The sequence below is a fragment of the Coregonus lavaretus genome (genome assembly GCF_964263955.1).
Source record: "Coregonus lavaretus genome assembly, chromosome: 24".
Taxonomy (NCBI): Eukaryota; Metazoa; Chordata; class Actinopteri; order Salmoniformes; family Salmonidae; genus Coregonus; species Coregonus lavaretus.
Window position 1 is genome coordinate 14262719 of NC_140011.1, and position 19159 is coordinate 14281877.

Genomic DNA, 19159 nt, shown 5'->3' on the forward strand with positions numbered 1-19159 from the left:
CCTTGATAACCAGCGCACTTCTGTATGTTGTAAAAGCGTTACGTGGTCGCTGCCCATATCATTACATAATGCAGAAAATACACGAGAGTTCAGGGGCCTTGCTTTAAAAAGTTAACCATTTTCACTGTAGTGTCCAAAACGTCTTTCAAGCTGTCAGGCATTCCCTTGGCAGAAAGAGTCTCTCGGTGGATGCTGCAGTGTACCCAAGTGGCGTCGGGAGCAACTGCTTGCATGCGCGTTACCACTCCACTATGTCTCCCTGTCATGGCTTTTGCCAGTACAGATACCAACACATCTTGACCACCAAAGGCCATTTGATGTCACAAAGCTATCTTCTCCTGTTGTCCTGGTTTGCAGAAGAGGATGTCTTCCTTAATTGACCACCCATAATTGTAACGGACATATACCAGGAGCTGTGCCAGGCCCGCCATGTCTGTTGACTCATCCAACTGTAACGCATAGAATTCACTGGCTTGTATGAGAAGCAGTAATTGTTTCAAAACATCCCCTGCCATGTCACTGATGTGTCGTGAAACAGTGTTGTTTGATGAAGGCATTGTCTTTTTATAGTTTTTTTGGCCTTTTCCCCCAGCATTGTCCCAGCCATATTCGCTGCAGCAGGAAGAATGAAGTCCTCCACAATAGTATGGGGCTTGCCTGTCCTAGCCACTCGGTAGCTCACCATAGAAGATGCTTCTAGCCCCTTCTTATTAATGTATCTGTTGCTTTTATACATGTCTTACTACTCGAAAGTCATCTTAATTCTCGCTAAAAAAACGATTTCAAATTGCAATGTTTCGTTTATAAATGTCTGCGCAAGAGTGAAGGTTTCATCGAGTTGTGAGATAGTACTTTAGCACATATAACACACCGTGGCTGAGGAAAGGCACTACTCCCAATATAAGTGAACCCCAAATCAATGTAGTTCTCATCATATTTGCGCCTCTTCGATGGTCCAACGTCCCTGTCTGTTGTTCGGTGCTTTCCCGGGTAAGGGGACAGTTGCTCAGATTCACAACTGTCAGTGTCCATGCTAGCATAGCAACAAATGTAGAATTACTGATGCTAGCATTGGATGTGCTCGTGGAAGCAGAACAACTTGTGTCGTCGACAGGTGCAGGTGTAGTACTGCTGGTAGTAGCAGGACTACCAGTAGAGCTTGTATGTGTCTCTATGGACGCGGGCCGTACTTTTTTAAAACCATTTATCAATTTTCGAGCAAACGGAATGAGCAGCAGCTATGTTTGGCTACATACGGACTGTTAGTGGAATTTCCGTGAGAGAGTAACAGTTAATGTGAATGGATAATTATTTGACTAGGCTACCTGTATTTGACATTGTGTTGTTATTTCGCTGAACACTAGATGGTTTAATTGTATTTTTGGCAGTGAAACGAGGCTACTCAGGCGAGAGAGTTTTCATCTATATTTTTCATAGCTGTCTACTTACCACCACAAACTGATGTTAACCCTAAGACTGCACTCAACGAGCTGCATAGGGCCATGTATAGGGTCATAAGCAAACAAGAAAATGCTCACCCGGAGACGGCGCTCCTAGTGGCCGGTGATTTTAATGCAGGAAAACTGAAATCCGTCTTACCTCATTTGTACCAGCATGTCACCTGTGCAACTAGAGGCGAATAAACTCTAGATCACCTTTACTCCACACACAGAGACGCATACAAAGCTCTCATCGACGACGACGTCCCCACAGTGACAGTACATACTTATCGAACCAGAAGCCATTGATTACAGGCAACATCCGCACTGAGCTAAAGGCTAGAGCTGCCAATTTCAAGGAGTGGGTCACTAATCCGGACACTTATAAGAAACCCTGCTACGCATTCCGACGAACCATCAAACAGGCAAAGCGTCAATACAGGACTAAGATCGAATCCTACTACACCGGCTCTGATGCTCGTTGGATGTGTTATTTATTTATTTATTTTATTTATTTATGTGGCAGGGCTTGCAAACTATCACCGATTTACAAAGGGAAACCTAGCCGGGAGCTGCCCAGTGATGTGAACCTACCAGATGAGCTAAATGCATTTATGCTCGCTTTGAGGCTAGCAACACTGAACTATGCATGAGAGCATCAGCTGTTCCGGACGACTGTGTGATCACGCTCTCCGTAGCCGATGTGAGTAAAACCTTTAAACAGGTTAACATTTACAAGGCCGCAGGGCCAAACGGATTACCAAGAAGCGTACTCAGAGTATGCGCTGATCAGCTGGCAAGTGTCTTCAGTGACATTTTCTCCCTGACCCAGTCTGTAATACCTACGTGTTTCAAGCAGACCACCATAGTCTCTGTGCCCAAGAATGCCAAGATAACTTGTCTAAATGACTATCGCCCCGGATATAGTCTCCTAATAGTTATTTTATTGTGTTACTATTTCCTTTATTCATTTTTTTCTTACTTTTGAACTCTGCATTGTTGGTTAAGGGCTCGTAAGTAAGCATTTCACGGTAAAGTCTACACCTGCTGTATTCGCCGCGTGTGACAAATAAAATGTGATTTGATCAATCACTGTACACACACACACACACAGATTAACAATGAAATCACCAAAACAATGTAGACCTAGTACTTGAGATACTTGATGTTTGGGAAGGTGTGTATGTGTGTGCACATTCGTGTGTGTAATTTGTAGGGGGGATTCCAGGAAATGGGTCTTGTGACTGCCGGCTCCCCCCGCCACCATAACCCCCCCCCCCCCCCCCCCCCCCCGAGCCACAATGGAGCGCTCTCATTCTCATCTAAACAACTTAACATTTAGATGGCGCTAACCACTTCCTGGTCAGGGTGTCTGACTGTGTTGAACAAAGGGCTGTGCGGTGGAGTAGAGATCATATTCTCTTCTTCTACACCAAGTTAGAGTTAGACAACAAGGGGGGCTACTTTGGCTTAACTCCCTCAAATACCCCAGATTATTTTTGTCTGTCTGTCTTTCAAGCATAAATGTTTCATCCACCAAACTGATAGGATATACAACAATCTGCTATATGTACAGTACATCATCTCTTTGATCTACTTTGTCAACTTAGGACATCACTTTCACAGGAGAGTGCGAGTTAACCAGAAACATCCTAATATGACTATACTGGATGTGTACGTATGACATCATTGGAGTTGACCCCCTTTCTGGTGTTTCCGTGAAGATTTATAGGCTTCTTGGAGGTTCTACAGGAAACCAGCCAACTTTCAAACCCCTGATTATTATTAAGAGGCTTTTATTGTTTTCAGAACAGAGATCTGTTGAAAAGCGACCGGTTCAAAGCCAACGCTACTTTCCTTGGTCCAGGGTTTCCCAGCCAGCCAGGCAAGGCCTTAAGCAATTGGAACATGATTGGTTTATACCTGTCTTGAGTCTAGAAATTACAGCAATGAGGTGCCTGGGAGGGAGCAGCCATACTGACATAAGAACAGCTATACTGACATAAGCCAATTTACTTTGTGGTGTTTTTTGCTTCCTCGCTGGCTGATCCTAAAGGAAATGATGGAGTTTATAATATAGAGAGGAAAGCCTTCACACCGCAACACTTCAGACTGATCCTGTGACTTGTTCAGAAGAGTCATGTCAACACAGGTAGCAGATATAAACTAGCTAGTGAGAGCTGGTAGCCATCATGGTGCAGTTGCGTCACCTTGCCTGAGATCTAAAGTCAACTGTCGCTCACAGTGACAAGCTATAGCTCCGTCAGTTGCACGGTCAATCAAAACGTATGTGGTGTAAAAAACATGAGATCAGGCTGGTCTTTCATCAGGGAGTTTGAGCTGGAACTTTTGTCTCCATTTTGGCATTGATCTCCTGGGGCTTTAGAGAGAGTGGAGCAAGCTAGTTTCCTGTCAACAAAAGCATACGTATAATCCGAACCGCACCATATTCCTGCGAAGTTGACAGCGGGCTGCCATTAGACCACACACTTCCTACCACAATCTACCACTGTTTACACAGCAGGAATATGGTGCGGTTTGGACAAAAGTTGGATTCAAATGTTTATTTGATAGCGAGGGACACATTTCACTTTACTTCTGGTAAGTAGAGTTCCTAGAGATTATACATATGTTTTTGTTGACAGGAAATGTTTTTGGGTGAAGTCGGCTATATTGTGGTAGGGTTATTTTCGGTCGCCACCCACCAGAACGATGCACAACTCAGGGAGTCCAACCAATACACATTGAACTTCTCATACTATAAGAACTTCTGTGCCCCGTACAATCATGTCTTAATGTATTCATTCATTAGTTAGTTGAAAGTTTGAACCCTTGTTAACTGTAACCAGCACTATTCTCCCTGTGTTGTCTCTAGCAGGAGACCCCACTCTCCTTTCTTCATCACATTCTAGGGATTTCTTTCTTGTATTTCATTACACTTCCTTCTCTTTCTTTCTCTATTTGACAAGAGGGATTCTGTCTCCCGTTTTCACTCTCTCATTCCTCTGTCAATCTCCCACCTCCTCTTTCTCTCTCCCCCTCTCCCCCTCACTTCCTCTAATTCACATTTCTCCTCTCTTTCTCTATCTGACAAGACAGATTACATCTTCCTCTTTCTCCCACTTTCCTCTGTCCAATCCCCTCTTCCCAGTCTTTCTATATCCGACAAGATTCAGTCCTCCATCTTTCTTTCAATCCCTCTCTCTCCTCCTCACGTCTTTCAATTCCTCTCTCCCCTCCCTCTTTCTATCTGATGAAGGGATTCCGTCTTTAAGTTGGGCAGAAAGAGTGAGGGGGTTCTCTAAACGTCTTGGCAGAGAAAGAGAGCGAGACTCTGGACTCCGTCAAAACCCCAAATCCCTCTGACTTACCCTCTATTCCATCTCCCCCTCCTCTCCCCTCTCTCCCCCTGTCCTCCACCTTCCTCACGGCCTCTTTCTCCCCCTGCTCTCCTCTTTCCCCTCTCCTCGCTCCTTCTCTCTCCCCCTACCTCCTTCTCTCTCCCCCTCTTATCTCCTCCTACACTCTCCATCTCTCTCCCTAACCCCCTCTCCTCCCCCTCTTCCCTCCTCTCTCCTTCTCTTCCCTCCTTCTCTCTTCCCTCCTTCTCTGTCCTCTCCCTCTCCGCCTGATCTCCTTCTCTCTCTACCTCTTCCTCCTCCTCCTTTCCTCCTCTCCTCCTCCCTCTTCTCCACTCCCCATCTCCTCCCTCTTTCCCCCCGTCCAATTTGGGACTGGTCCCGCTGTGCAGTTGGATCCAGATGTAGAGGCCCTGGCCGTCAGCTGCACTCTGTCGTTCCTGCGGAGGGAAAATAAGAATGAAAGAGTGTGTGGGGGGAGAACAGAGTGTGAGGTGGGAAAGGAGGGAACAGAAAAGTCTAGAACAGGCTGCTCTGTTCTCCTTAGTGTTCTAAGTGGTCTCCCTATATACAGTGGGGGAAAAAAGTATTTAGTCAGCCACCAATTGTGCAAGTTCTCCCACTTAAAAAGATGAGAGGCCTGTAATTTTCATCATAGGTACATGTCAACTATGACAGACAAAATGAGAAAAAAAATCCAGAAAATCACATTGTAGGATTTTTTATGAATTTATTTGCAAATTATGGTGGAAAATAAGTATTTTGTCACCTACAAACAAGCAAGATTTCTGTCTCTCACAGACCTGTAACTTCTTCTTTAAGAGGCTCCTCTGTCCTCCAATCGTTACCTGTATTAATGGCACCTGTTTGAACTTGTTATCAGTATAAAAGACACCTGTCCACAACCTCAAACAGTCACACTCCAAACTCCACTATGGCCAAGACCAAAGAGCTGTCAAAGGACACCAGAAACAAAATTGTAGACCTGCACCAGGCTGGGAAGACTGAATCTGCAATAGTTAAGCAGCTTGGTTTGAAGAAATCAACTGTGGGAGCAATTATTAGGAAATGGAAGACATACAAGACCACTGATAATCTCCCTCGATCTGGGGCTCCACACAAGATCTCACCCCGTGGGGTCAAAATGATCACAAGAACGGTGAGCAAAAATCCCAAAACCACACGGGGGGACCTAGTGAATGACCTGCAGAGAGCTGGGACCAAAGTAACAAAGCCTACCATCAGTAACACACTACGCCGCCAGGGACTCAAATCCTGCAGTGCCAGACGTGTCCCCCTGCTTAAGCCAGTACATGTCCAGGCCCGTCTGAAGTTTGCTAGAGTGCATTTGGATGATCCAGAAGAGGATTGGGAGAATGTCATATGGTCAGATGAAACCAAAATAGAACTTTTTGGTAAAAACTCAACTCGTCGTGTTTGGAGGACAAAGAATGCTGAGTTGCATCCAAACAACACCATACCTACTGTGAAGCATGGGGGTGGAAACATCATGCTTTGGGGCTGTTTTTCTGCAAAGGGACCAGGACGACTGATCCGTGTAAAGGAAAGAATGAATGGGGCCATGTATCGTGAGATTTTGAGTGAAAACCTCCTTCCATCAGCAAGGGCCTTGAAGATGAAACGTGGCTGGGTCTTTCAGCATGACAATGATCCCAAACACACCGCCCGGGCAACGAAGGAGTGGCTTCGTAAGAAGCATTTCAAGGTCCTGGAGTGGCCTAGCCAGTCTCCAGATCTCAACCCCATAGAAAATCTTTGGAGGGAGTAGAAAGTCCGTGTTGCCCAGCGACAGCCCCAAAACATCACTGCTCTAGAGGAGATCTACATGGAGGAATGGGCCAAAATACCAGCAACAGTGTGTGAAAACCTTGTGAAGACTTACAGAAAACGTTTGACCTGTGTCATTGCCAACAAAGGGTATATAACACAGTATTGAGAAACTTTTGTTACTGACCAAATACTTATTTTCCACCATAATTTGCAAATAAATTCATTTAAAATCCTACAATGTGATTTTCTGGATTGTTTTTTCTCATTTTGTCTGTCATAGTTGACGTGTACCTATGATGAAAATTACAGGCCTCTCTCATCTTTTTAAGTGGGAGAACTTGCACAATTGGTGGCTGACTAAATACTTTTTTTCCCCACTGTATGATTCAGGCTAATCCTTCATATTCATGTCTTCTGTTATACAAGCCCATAACCCCTATGACCCTTGACCTTCTCACCTTCACTTGGTGAGAGGCTAGGTGGAGTTTCCACCCTATTGCTTAAATTCATCCTTTCCTTTGCGGTAGGAGATAGTGGATAGGGCTGGGTTGATTTGGGACTTTACGGGCCTCTGTCTGCCTGTGAAGCACTGGCAGTCTGGCACCAAACTGTAAAACTCTACCTCAAAATCACCCCAAACACTTTCACATTTACTCAACCTCCGCTTGGCTGGATCCAATCAAATCTGCGATACAGCACACTTAAGAATCTGGGTGGGGGATTCAGCAGTTGTATAACTGAATGCATGTGATAACAATTAGCTTATGAGGAAAACCCACACATCATTCATAAGCGGATCAATAGATTTGAATGTCGCAATGCTAGTCATGTGGTCTGAGATGGGATGTGTTTAAGTGTCTGTCATGCTACAGCAGAGAGGGAACTATAAAACAAGAAATGTGTCTGTGCTTGTTGCATCTCAGAGAGAGGAGAACAAGGGCTTGTGTGTAGTTACACATACACAATGAATGTTGGGAGGATTGTTTTTGGCAGCATTAAACCGACAGTAATTATTTTCTAAGTAGTGGAATGTTAGCTAAAAGAACTGGTACCAAGACTACAACAGAGCTAGCTAACAGCCTAATGTGGATTTACCTAGAGTGGGAAGTAGGTCTACTGCTGATGTGGTGAATCTGATAAGGCAAACAGAGGGCCGTAAAAGCCTTTTGATCTTAACTTGAGGAGCAGTGAATCTGTTATCTGTGTCATAAAAGGACTCTCAGGTCTGAATCCTTCCAACAGGCAAACATTACGTCTTCTCTCATTTTAATCAAAACAAGTTGCAGTTTCTGTTTAAGTGAGCAAAGCTGGTACTCCGACTGCCCACTCTGCTCTACCCGGTAGCTAACCTTGGCAGAAATCTCACACCTTGAATTCCACATTTTAACCAACGTTCAAGTACAAAAACCCTTCTCCATTCCTGCTGCTTCATTGTTTGGCCTACGGGGAAGAAATAGTTATTTCTCATTCCTCTGTTTATTTTCACTCGTCTCTCTATACTGGTTGCCTAGCCCTCATCTAGCCCATTCTCAGGTATGCTGCAGGGCTCAGTGTCTCTGCCTCTCTACTTCACTTCATATTTAGTCTCTCTACAGTGAACGTTTTGTGTCCAGCGGTCGACCAATGCTCAATTTTTCAGCAATTTCCACTTTCTCTCTTTTATTATTATCATCCTAGAGTGTTTGGGACATTTCGATTGGCCTCCATCATCGTCCATCCCCTATTTCACTTCTGTTGATTCTCTCTCCCTCCTCTCCCACATCTCTCTCCTCTGCCCTCTTCCCTCTCTCCCTCCTCTCCCCTCTTCCCCCTCTCTCCCGCTCTCCTTCCTCCCACTCTGTCCTCTCCCCCCTCCCTCCTCCCTCTTCCCAGGTCCAGGCAGGGCTTCCCAGGGGTTGTCTGTGTCTGATGCTCCAGTGAGTGGTGGTGGCTCCAACTCCAACCCTTGGTCCTGGTCTAACTCAGGCTTCAACGTGTCTATCCACGCTGCCATCCGCAGCATGCAGTGGAAGCTGCTGACTGGCTACCCAGGTAACTAGCTTGTCTCTGTCAGTTATGACACATCATAACTGACACATCATAACTGACACATCATAACTACTGTGTGTGTTTAGTCAGCTGAGAAAGTGAAGTGTGACTCCTGACTGGGTTTTTATTAGTTTGGATCTATATAGCATGAAGCACTATAGCATGAGGGTAGTATATTTACAGATTGTATGCGCACAGCCACACGCACACACACATCCCTGCTATACAGTGGGGGAAAAAATTATTTAGTCAGCCACCAATTGTGCAAGTTCTCCCACTTAAAAAGATGAGAGAGGCCTGTAATTTTCATCATAGGTACACGTCAACTATGACAGACAAAATGAAAAAAATAAATCCTGAAAATCACATTGTAGGATTTGTTATGAATTTATTTGCAAATTATGGTGGAAAATAAGTATTTGGTCAATAACAAAAGTTTCTCAATACTTTGTTATATACCCTTTGTTGGCAATGACACAGGTCAAACGTTTTCTGTAAGTCTTCACAAGGTTTTCGTATGGGTATTTTGACCCATTCCTCCATGCAGATCTCCTCTAGAGCAGTGATGTTTTGGGGCTGTCGCTGGGCAACACGGACTTTCAACTCCCTCCAAAGATTTTCTATGGGGTTGAGATCTGGAGACTGGCTAGGCCACTCCAGGACCTTGAAATGCTTCTTACGAAGCCACTCCTTCGTTGCCCGGGTGGTGTGTTTGGGATCATTGTCATGCTGAAAGACCCAGCCACGTTTCATCTTCAATGCCCTTGCTGATGGAAGGAGGTTTTCACTCAAAATCTCACGATACATGGCCCCATTCATTCTTTCCTTTACACGGATCAGTCGTCCTGGTCCCTTTGCAGAAAAACAGCCCCAAAGCATGATGTTTCCAACCCCATGCTTCACAGTAGGTATGGTGTTCTTTGGATGCAACTCAGCATTCTTTGTCCTCTAAACACGACGAGTTGAGTTTTTACCAAAAAGTTCTATTTTGGTTTCATCTGACCATATGACATTCTCCCAATCCTCTTCTGAATCATCCAAATGCACTCTAGCAAACTTCAGACGGGCCTGGACATGTACTGGCTTAAGCAGGGGGACACGTCTGGCACTGCAGGATTTGAGTCCCTGGCAGCGTAGTGTGTTACTGATGGTAGGCTTTGTTACTTTGGTCCCAGCTCTCTGCAGGTCATTCACTAGGTCCCCCTGTGTTGTTCTGGGATTTTTGCTCACCGTTCTTGTGATAATTTTGACCCCACGGGGTGAGATCTTGTGTGGAGCCCCAGATCGAGGGAGATTATCAGTGGTCTTGTATGTCTTCCATTTCCTAATAATTGCTCCCACAGTTGATTTCTTCAAACCAAGCTGCTTACCTATTGCAGATTCAGTCTTCCCAGCCTGGTGCAGGTCTACAATTTTGTTTCTGGTGTCCTTTGACAGCTCTTTGGTCTTGGCCATAGTGGAGTTTGGAGTGTGACTGTTTGAGGTCGTGGACAGGTGTCTTTTATACTGATAACAAGTTCAAACAGGTGCCATTAATACAGGTAACGAGTGGAGGACAGAGGAGCCTCTTAAAGAAGAGGTTACAGGTCTGTGAGAGCCAGAAATCCTGCTTGTTTGTAGTTGACCAAATACTTATTTTCCACCATAATTTGCAAATAAATTCATTAAAAATCCTACAATGTGATTTTCTGGAGAAAAAAAATCTCAATTTGTCTGTCATAGTTGACGTGTACCTAGGATGAAAATTACAGGCCTCTCTCATCTTTTTAAGTGGGAGAACTTGCACAATTGGTGGCTGACTAAATACTTTTTTCCCCCACTGTATTTCATATTTCTCCACTGTTGTCCCCCCTCCAGGCTGTGACCGATGGTTCCCCCGTCCAGGCTTGGAGGACCGTTCTGGAACCAACAGTACTGGTTCTGGTAATCCCCTGAAGCCTGTGATGCTGTTTGATGTGGAGGCAGACCCAGAAGAGAGGGATGAGGTGTCTGACCAACACCCCAATGTAGTGGACAATCTCCTCAGGAGATTAGGCCACTACCTGCAGAGGTCTCAGCCAATCAACTTCCCCGATGACGACCCCAGGTGTGACCCTGGCACTGGAGCCTGGGGGCCCTGGGAATGATGGTGGTGGTGATGATGATGACGATGAAGGAGAAGTGTAAAGTGCCAGATTTCAGCGATGAAGAGATACATGAAGATTATTCAAGAGCTCAATGACCACTTTTCCTCAGGGAGGGTGTGTGGGGCTGTGTATGTGTGCTGCAGCCGTAGATGCGTGTCTGTGTGAGAGAGGCTGTCTGGTGTTTTATTGAGTCGCTTTAAAAGGTACCATTTGATGTTTTATGATGCAACAAAACTCAAATCAGGTCATGATGTTACTTAAATACATTTCCATTTTAGTTGTTTTAGCAGACGCTCTTATCCAGAGCGACTTACAGGAGCAATTAGGGTTAAGTGCCTTGCTCAAGGGCACACAACAGATATTTCACATAGCTGGCTCGGGGATTCGAACCAGCAACCTTTTGGTTTCTGGCCCAATGCTCTTAACTGCTAGGCTACCTGCCGCCCCTACTTGTCGAATAGAAGCTAGTTTTTATGTATTTCAAGGGTGGTCCAAGTAGAGAATATACAGAACCCGTCAAAAGTGAAGATTTTTCAAATGTTATATCTGACTATGTGAAATTCTTATATGCTAATTCAAAGAAACCTTTCAAATACAATAACTATTCCCTTATGTGCAATAAAAAAGAGGAAAGGGTGAGTAAATATTTTGTAACACTTCGTTAGTGCCTGAATGAATGTGACGTGTTTACTGTCCCTGTAGTTGATTAGGGAAGTTGAGTCAGAGTTGTTACGTAAACAGGACTAGCTACCACATGTTGCTGATTTGTCAGAACCCTCCTCCTGATGCGTCAGGTATTACCACTTAAGCTCCAGTCCCCTCCTGTGTTGGTGTCAAACAGGGACGTCAACCGGAATAAACCCATAGGCTTCTTCAGACCCATACTTAGATGGTGAGATCATGGTATCAGCAACAGCTGGGTTGTGGGTTTGGTTCCCACTTTGACTTATCCCTGAATGTATGATTTATTGCGTGAATGTGTTTAATGTAAGTGGGTTTGGATATAAATACTGTATGTGGTAACAGTAAGATCCTTCCGTTAGTTTTATAACTTAGCTTCATGTAATAACAAGTATATGATTGGGGTCAGTTAACTCCTGCTGTGGTTGTCTTAAGAGTTTATAAATAGGTGCTAAATGGGTTAGGAGTATTTTAGGGGTCAGAGGTTAGAAACATGAGGAATGTCCCTGATCCTGCTGGTATGGCAGGAGACATAACACCCACGCCCCAATCACACACACTGTCTGTCTCACTAGCGGAGAGAGGCCCTATGTGTGTGCGTTCGCTTAAAGTTCTAACTATGCTACTAGGTGTCTAAAGAGAATGGTTCAACGAGCCAGTGATATGTTAACATTTGAGACCCTCTCAGCATAATATCATATTCATATGTAGTACACTTGTTAGTGCAGAATAACAAACAGAGGTACACGTATTACCCCAGTGACCATTTCCATCTCTAAGAAACACATTTCCTCTAAAGATACTTTATGACCCCTCACCCCGCCCTCACTCCGGCCAACAGCATGCTGGGTAGTCACAGGAAACGCCGCCTGCGGAGGGCAGACGGCCTGGTCACTGATGTGACTATTAACACTTGGCCTGTCATGTGAGCTGATTGACCGCAGGAGAGGGACAAACTGCAACATTAGTGACGTTTAGAAATAACAAAATATTACAGTTGTATGGCCAGGATTTTTACCACATCAATACATCCTTTGTAAAAGAGTAAATGGAAGAAAGACATCCTCAAATATTCTGTATGTCAGAAGGGAGACATACAGTACTTTTGTGGCTAAACATCTCCTCAACCTTCCCATTACTCCAATTTGACACATCAGCAGCAGGCCTGTGATTTCACTAACCACAACACTAACCACAACCCCCTTCTCTCACACACACATCTCTCTCTCACTCCCAACTGTGCTGTTTACTCATCACTTTTTTCATCCTTCTCCTCCTTTATTCCTCCTCTCCCGCGTTCATCCCCTTCTCCCTTCATTAATTAAGAGCCTTTTTAACCGTAGCTCTCTACCTGCCTGTGTGTGTGTGTGTGTGTGTGTGTGTGTGTGTGTGTGTGTGTGTGTGTGTGTGTGTGTGTGTGTGTGTGTGTGTGTGTGTGTGTGTGTGTGTGTGTGTGTGTGTGTGTGTGTGTGTGTGTGTGTGTGTGTGGGGGGGTATACCGCCAGAGTGTGTGTGTCTGCTTTTCACAGCCGACACTCATCACTGAGAACGACTGGCAGAATAAAGGTGAAGAATGTAGTCGAGACAACAGCTTTGTTGCGTTCTGCATGCTTGGGATTTCCAGGACCGCTACAGGATTCTGTCTGCTGCTCTCACAAAGGTCACAGGTCATCTTCAGGGTTCCTCTCATTACAAACCACTTTGGACTGAAGAGTTGAGGTGTGACATGACATTTGAAAGTAGACTCTTTGCTCGTCCCAGACTCACTTGTGAATATTGTTACAAAGAGTTCCCTCTGTAGTTTGGTCTGATTTCACATCGTATTTTACATACAGTAAGTTAGGTTTAATCCTGGAAAATCACGAATAACGTTACTGCAGCGAATAACCTTAGTCTACTTAAATCGTCTGACTCAATGTTTGCTCTGTTTTCTGATGTGAAGAGAATAGTTCATCTAAATCGATGACGTCAAACTTTAGTTCAGGTGAACTTCAAACCACTGAGGTAGGAAAACATTTGGCAGACTTTATATATAATTTGTAAGTCGCTCTGGATAAGAGCGTCTGCTAAATGATGTAAATGTAAATGTAAATATGGCACATGTCAAACAGAAGACCGAATCCGGCCCGTGACACATTTCTATCCGGCCCACGCAATGATTTAGGTTGTCAATTCGTTTTGGCCCGATTCCATACAGGCCGCGATGCACTGCACTACAAGTCACAGCAAGCACTGCCAACGTGCTGCACGACAAACCCCTCCTCCCAGAACCCCACACACACACCCACACACAAGCCAGCCAGTGCCCTGTATCATATCACTAATGGCACTGACCGAATCTTCTACCTGACCGAAAGTTTAAATGTGTTGTAGGCTAAATGGCCATGCAAAGTTTCGGGTACCGGGTAACTGGCATAGGGTTTCACACAAGTTAAAATCCATATAATCAGTTTTATTTAGAAATTATTTAGTAAGTCATACTTAAAGGTTAAGTGTAGTGGTCTTATTTTAATTATTTAAATGAAATATGGGAGAGAAATGGTGTTGTACATGTCACCATTAAATCCGCAATATGAGGAGATTTGATGTAACGTCCCTCTTTTTAACTCACCGGCTCAATAATTTTCTTTGTTCTTTCATTGTTGTTCCTTTTCCATACAATCCATTATTTGCAATTGCACTAAATATTATTTGAATTATGCCAGATTTTAAACCCTAGCAGTCTTTAAAATGACATTCAGGAGCAAAAGGTTTTCAATAGTTGTTTTTAATTCATTAAAAACATATTCATTGGAATACTGGAATGGAATATAACTAATAACATTGGAATATAACATTTAATAACAATAACTCATAACTTAACCAATAATTCAGTGTAACATTAATGTGGCAACTCTCTTATGCTCTGCTATTGCACGATTCTAATTTGTAAGGTCACAAATAAAGCTATCCCCAGTAAAAGGAGCAAAACTCATGAGCCCACCTCCTAAACTGCTCATACCTAATCCAGTCCCCACCTGTGACTGAAAACAGGGGGAGAGATGCCAATTGAAAAACTTTCTCTTAAAATTGTAGCTAGCTATCTAGCTACAGTTGAAGTCTGAAGTATACATACACTTAGGTTGGAGTCATTATAACTCGTTTTTCAACCACTCCACAAATTTCTTGTTAACAACTATAGTTTTGGCAAGTCGGTTAGGACATCTACTTTGTGCATGACACAAGTAATTTTTCCAACAATTGTTTACAGACAGATTATTTCACTTATAATTCACTGTATCACAATTCCAGTGGGTCAGAAGTTTACATACACTAAGTTGACTTTGCCTTAAACAGCTTGGAAAATTCCAGAAAATGATGTCATGGCTTTAGCTTCTGATAGGCAAATTGACATCATTTGAGTCAATTGGAGGTGTACCTGTGGATGTATTTCAAGGCCTACCTTCAAACCCAGTGCCTCTTTGCTTGACATCATGGGAAATTCAAAAGAAATCAGCCAAGACCTCAGAAAAAAATGTGTAGACCTCCACAAGTCTGGTTCATCCTTGGGAGCAATTTCCCAAAGCCTGAAGGTACAACGTTCATCTGTACAAACAATAGTACGCTAGTATAAACACCATGGGACCACGCAGCCGTCATACCGCTCAGGAAGGAGACATGTTCTGTCTCCTAGAGATGAACATACTTTGGTGCGAAAAGTGCAAATCAATCCCAGAACAATAGCAAAGGACCTTGTGAAGATGCTGGAGGAAACAGGTACAAAATATCCACAGTAAAACAAGTCCTATATCGACATAACCTGAAAGGCCGTTCAGCAAGGAAGAAGCCACTGCTTCATAAAAGAAAAAAGCCAGACTACGGTTTGCAACTGCACATGGGAACAAAGATTGTAATTTTTGGAGAAATGTCCTCTGGTCTGATGAAACAAAAATAGAGCTGTTTGGCCATAATGACCATTGTTATGTTTGGAGGAAAAAGGGGGCACTTGCAAGCCGAAGAACACCATCATAACCGTGAAGCACGAGGGTGGCAGCATCATGCTGTGGGGGTGCTTTGCTGCAGTAGGGTCTGGTGCACTTCACAAAATAGGTGGCATCATGAGGAAGGAAACTTACGTGGATATATTGAAGCAACATCTCAAGACATCAGTCAGGAAGTTAATGCTTGGTCGCAAATGGGTCTTCCAAATGGACAATGACCCCAAGCATACTTCCAAAGTTGTGGCAATATGGCTTAAGGACAACAAAGTCAAGGTATTGGAGTGGCCATCACAAAGCCCTGACCTCAATCCTAGTGAACACTTGTGGGCAGAACTGAAAAAGCTTGTGCGAGCAAGGAGGCCTACAAACCTGACTCAGTTACACCAGCTCTGTGAGGAGGAATGGGCCAAAATTCACCCAACTTATTGTGGGAAGCTTGTGGAAGGCTACCCAAAACGTTTGACCCAAGTTAAACAATTTAAAGGCAATGCTACCAAATACTAATTGAGTGTATGTAAACTTCTGACCCACTGGGAATGTGATGAAAGAAATAAAAGCTGAAATAAATCATTCTCTCTACTATTATTCAGAAATTTCACATTCTTAAAATAAAGTGGTGATCCTAACTGACCTAAGACAGGGAATTTTTACTAGGATTAAATGTCAGGAATTGTGAAAAACTGAATTTAAATGTATTTGGCTAAGGTGTATGTAAACTTCAACTGTATATGACAGAAAATGCTGTGTAATATAGCTAAAAGGCTATAAAGTCACATTAACTGTAAAGCTATTAGTCACTAGTGGAAACATTTACAACTGCAATTAAGTTACATTAAATGTTTTAATGTATTTGACCTCAGACGATCTGGTATTAAGGTTTCTACCTAGCACTCCTAGCAGCTTCTGTTAACTAGCTAGCTGGCTAGCATTTACTGCTAGTGAACTTGCTAGCTAGCAAGTTAGCATAAACTAGCGCTAACCTGGTTACCCCCAACACACTCATCCAACATATTGCTACTTTACTCAGAATATTATCCAGATTTGTCTCTCTAAACAAGTGGATTATTTATCTTAAGGCTTTCCTATTCGTATATATATATATTTTAAATATACAGTACCAGTCAAAAGTTTGGACACCTACTCATTCAAGGGTTTGTCTTTATTTGTACTATTTTCTACATTGTAGAATAATAGTGAAGACATCAAAACTATGAAATAACACATGTAGAATCATGTAGTAACCCAAAAAAGTGTTAAACAAATCAAAATACACTGCTCAAAAAAATAAAGAGAACACTAAAATAACATCCTAGATCTGAATGAATGAAATAATCTTATTAAATACTTTTTTCTTTACATAGTTGAATGTGCTGACAACAAAATCACACAAAAATTATCAATGGAAATCAAATTTATCAACCCATGGAGGTCTGGATTTGGAGTCACCCTCAAAATTAAAGTGGAAAACCACACTACAGGCTGATCCAACTTTGATGTAATGTCCTTAAAACAAGTCAAAATGAGGCTCAGTAGTGTGTGTGGCCTCCACGTGCCTGTATGACCTCCCTACAATGCCTGGGCATGGTCCTGATGAGGTGGCGGATGGTCTCCTGAGGGATCTCCTCCCAGACCTGGACTAAAGCATCCGCCAACTCCTGGACAGTCTGTGGTGCAACGTGGCGTTGGTGGATGGAGCGAGACATGATGTCCCAGATGTGCTCAATTGGATTCAGGTCTGGATAACGGGTGGGCAAGTCCATAGCATCAATGCCTTCCTCTTGCAGGAACTGCTGACACACTCCAGCCACATGAGGTCTAGCATTGTCTTGCATTAGGAGGAACCCAGGGCCAACCGCACCAGCATATGGTCTCACAAGGGGTCTGAGGATCTCATCTCGGTACCTAATGGCAGTCAGGCTACCTCTGGCGAGCACATGGAGGGCTGTGCGGCCCCCCAAAGAAATGCCACCCCACACCATGACTGACCCACCGCCAAACCGGTCATGCTGGAGGATGTTGCAGGCAGCAGAATGTTCTCCACGGCGTCTCCAGACTCTGTCACGTCTGTCACGTGCTCAGTGTGAACCTGCTTTCATCTGTGAAGGGCACAGGGCACCAGTGGCGAATTTGCCAAACTTGGTGTTCTCTGGCAAATGCCAAACGTCCTGCACGGTGTTGGGCTGTAAGCACAACCCCCACCTGTGGACGTCGGGCCCTCATACCACCCTCATGGAGTCTGTTTCTGACCGTTTGAGCAGACACATGCACATTTGTGGCCTGCTGGAGGTCATTTTGCAGGGCTCTGGCAGTGCTCCTCCTGCTCCTCCTTGCACAAAGGCGGAGGTAGAAGTCCTGCTGCTGTGTTGTTGCCCTCCTACGGCCTCCTCCGCGTCTCCTGATGTACTGGCCTGTCTCCTGGTAGCGCCTCCATGCTCTGGACACTACGCTGACAGACACAGCAAACCTTCTTGCCACAGCTCGCATTGATGTGCCATCCTGGATGAGCTGCACTACCTGAGCCACTTGTGTGGGTTGTAGACTCCGTCTCATGCTACCACTAGAGTGAAAGCACCGCCAGCATTCAAAAGTGACCAAAACATCAGCGAGGAAGCATAGGAACTGAGAAGTGGTCTGTGGTCACCAACTGCAAAACCAGTCCTTTATTGGGGGTGTCTTGCTAATTTCCTATAATTTCCACCTGTTGTCTATTCCGTTTGTACAACAGCATGTGAAATGTATTGTCAATCAGTGTTGCTTCCTAAGTGGACAGTTTGATTTCACAGAAGTGTGATTGACTTGGAGTTACATTGTGTTATTTAAGTGTTCCCTTTATTTTTTTGAGCAGTGTATATTTTAGATTTTAGATTAGATTCTTCAAAGTAGCCACCCTTTGCCTTGATGACAGCTTTGCACACTCTTGGCATTCTCTCAACCAGCTTCACCTGGAATGCTTTTCCAACAGTTTTGAAGGAGTTCCTACATATGCTGAGCACTTGTTGGCTGCTTTTCCTTCACTCTGCAGTCCAACTCATCCCAAACCATCTCAATTGGGTTGAGGTCGGTGATTGTGGAGACCAGGTAATCTGATGCAGCACTCCATCACTTTCCTTCTTGGTAAAATAGCCCTTACACAGCCTGGAGGTGTGTTGGGTCATTGTCCTGTTGAAAAACAAATGATAGTCCCACTAAGCACAAACCAGATGGGATGGCGTATCGCTGCAGAATGCTGTGGTAGCCATGCTGGTTGAGTGTGTCTTGAATTTAAATAAATCACAGACAGTGTCACCAGCAAAGCACCATCACACCTCCTCCTCCATGCTTCACGGTGGGAACCACACCTGCGGAGGTCATCCATTCACCTACTCTGCGTCTCACAAAGACAAGGCAGTTGGAACCAAAAATCTCAAATTTGGACACATCAGACCAAAGGACAGATTTCCAGCGATCTAATGTAAATTGCTTGTGTTTCTTGGCTCAAGCAAGTCTCTTCTTCTTATTGGTGTCCTTTAGTAGTGGTTTCTTTGCAGAAATTCGACCATGAAGGCCTGATTCACGCAGTCTCCTCTGAACAGTTGATGTTGAGATGTGTCTGTTACTTGAACTCTGTGAAGCATTTATTTGGGCTGCAGTTTCTGAGGCTGGTAACTCTAATGAACTTATCCTCTGCAGAAGAGGTAACTCTGGGTCTTCCTTTCCTGTGGCGGTCCTCATGAGAGCCAGTTTCATCATTGCTTGATGGGTTTTGCGACTACACT

The 19159-nt window shown here is 44.1% G+C and overlaps 1 protein-coding gene across 1 annotated transcript in view; it reads left to right on the forward strand.

Annotated features, from left to right (window-relative positions):
* Nucleotides 1–11362, forward strand: part of LOC311099719 (arylsulfatase B-like) — a 34932-nt gene extending 23570 nt beyond the window's left edge. Inside the window, 2 exon segments of the mRNA XM_084140457.1 lie at nt 8462–8620; nt 10475–11362. Of these exon segments, the coding sequence (XP_083996583.1) occupies nt 8462–8620; nt 10475–10743 (428 nt within the window). The 3' untranslated portion in view covers nt 10744–11362.
* The last annotated feature ends 7797 nt before the right edge of the window (nt 11363–19159 follow it).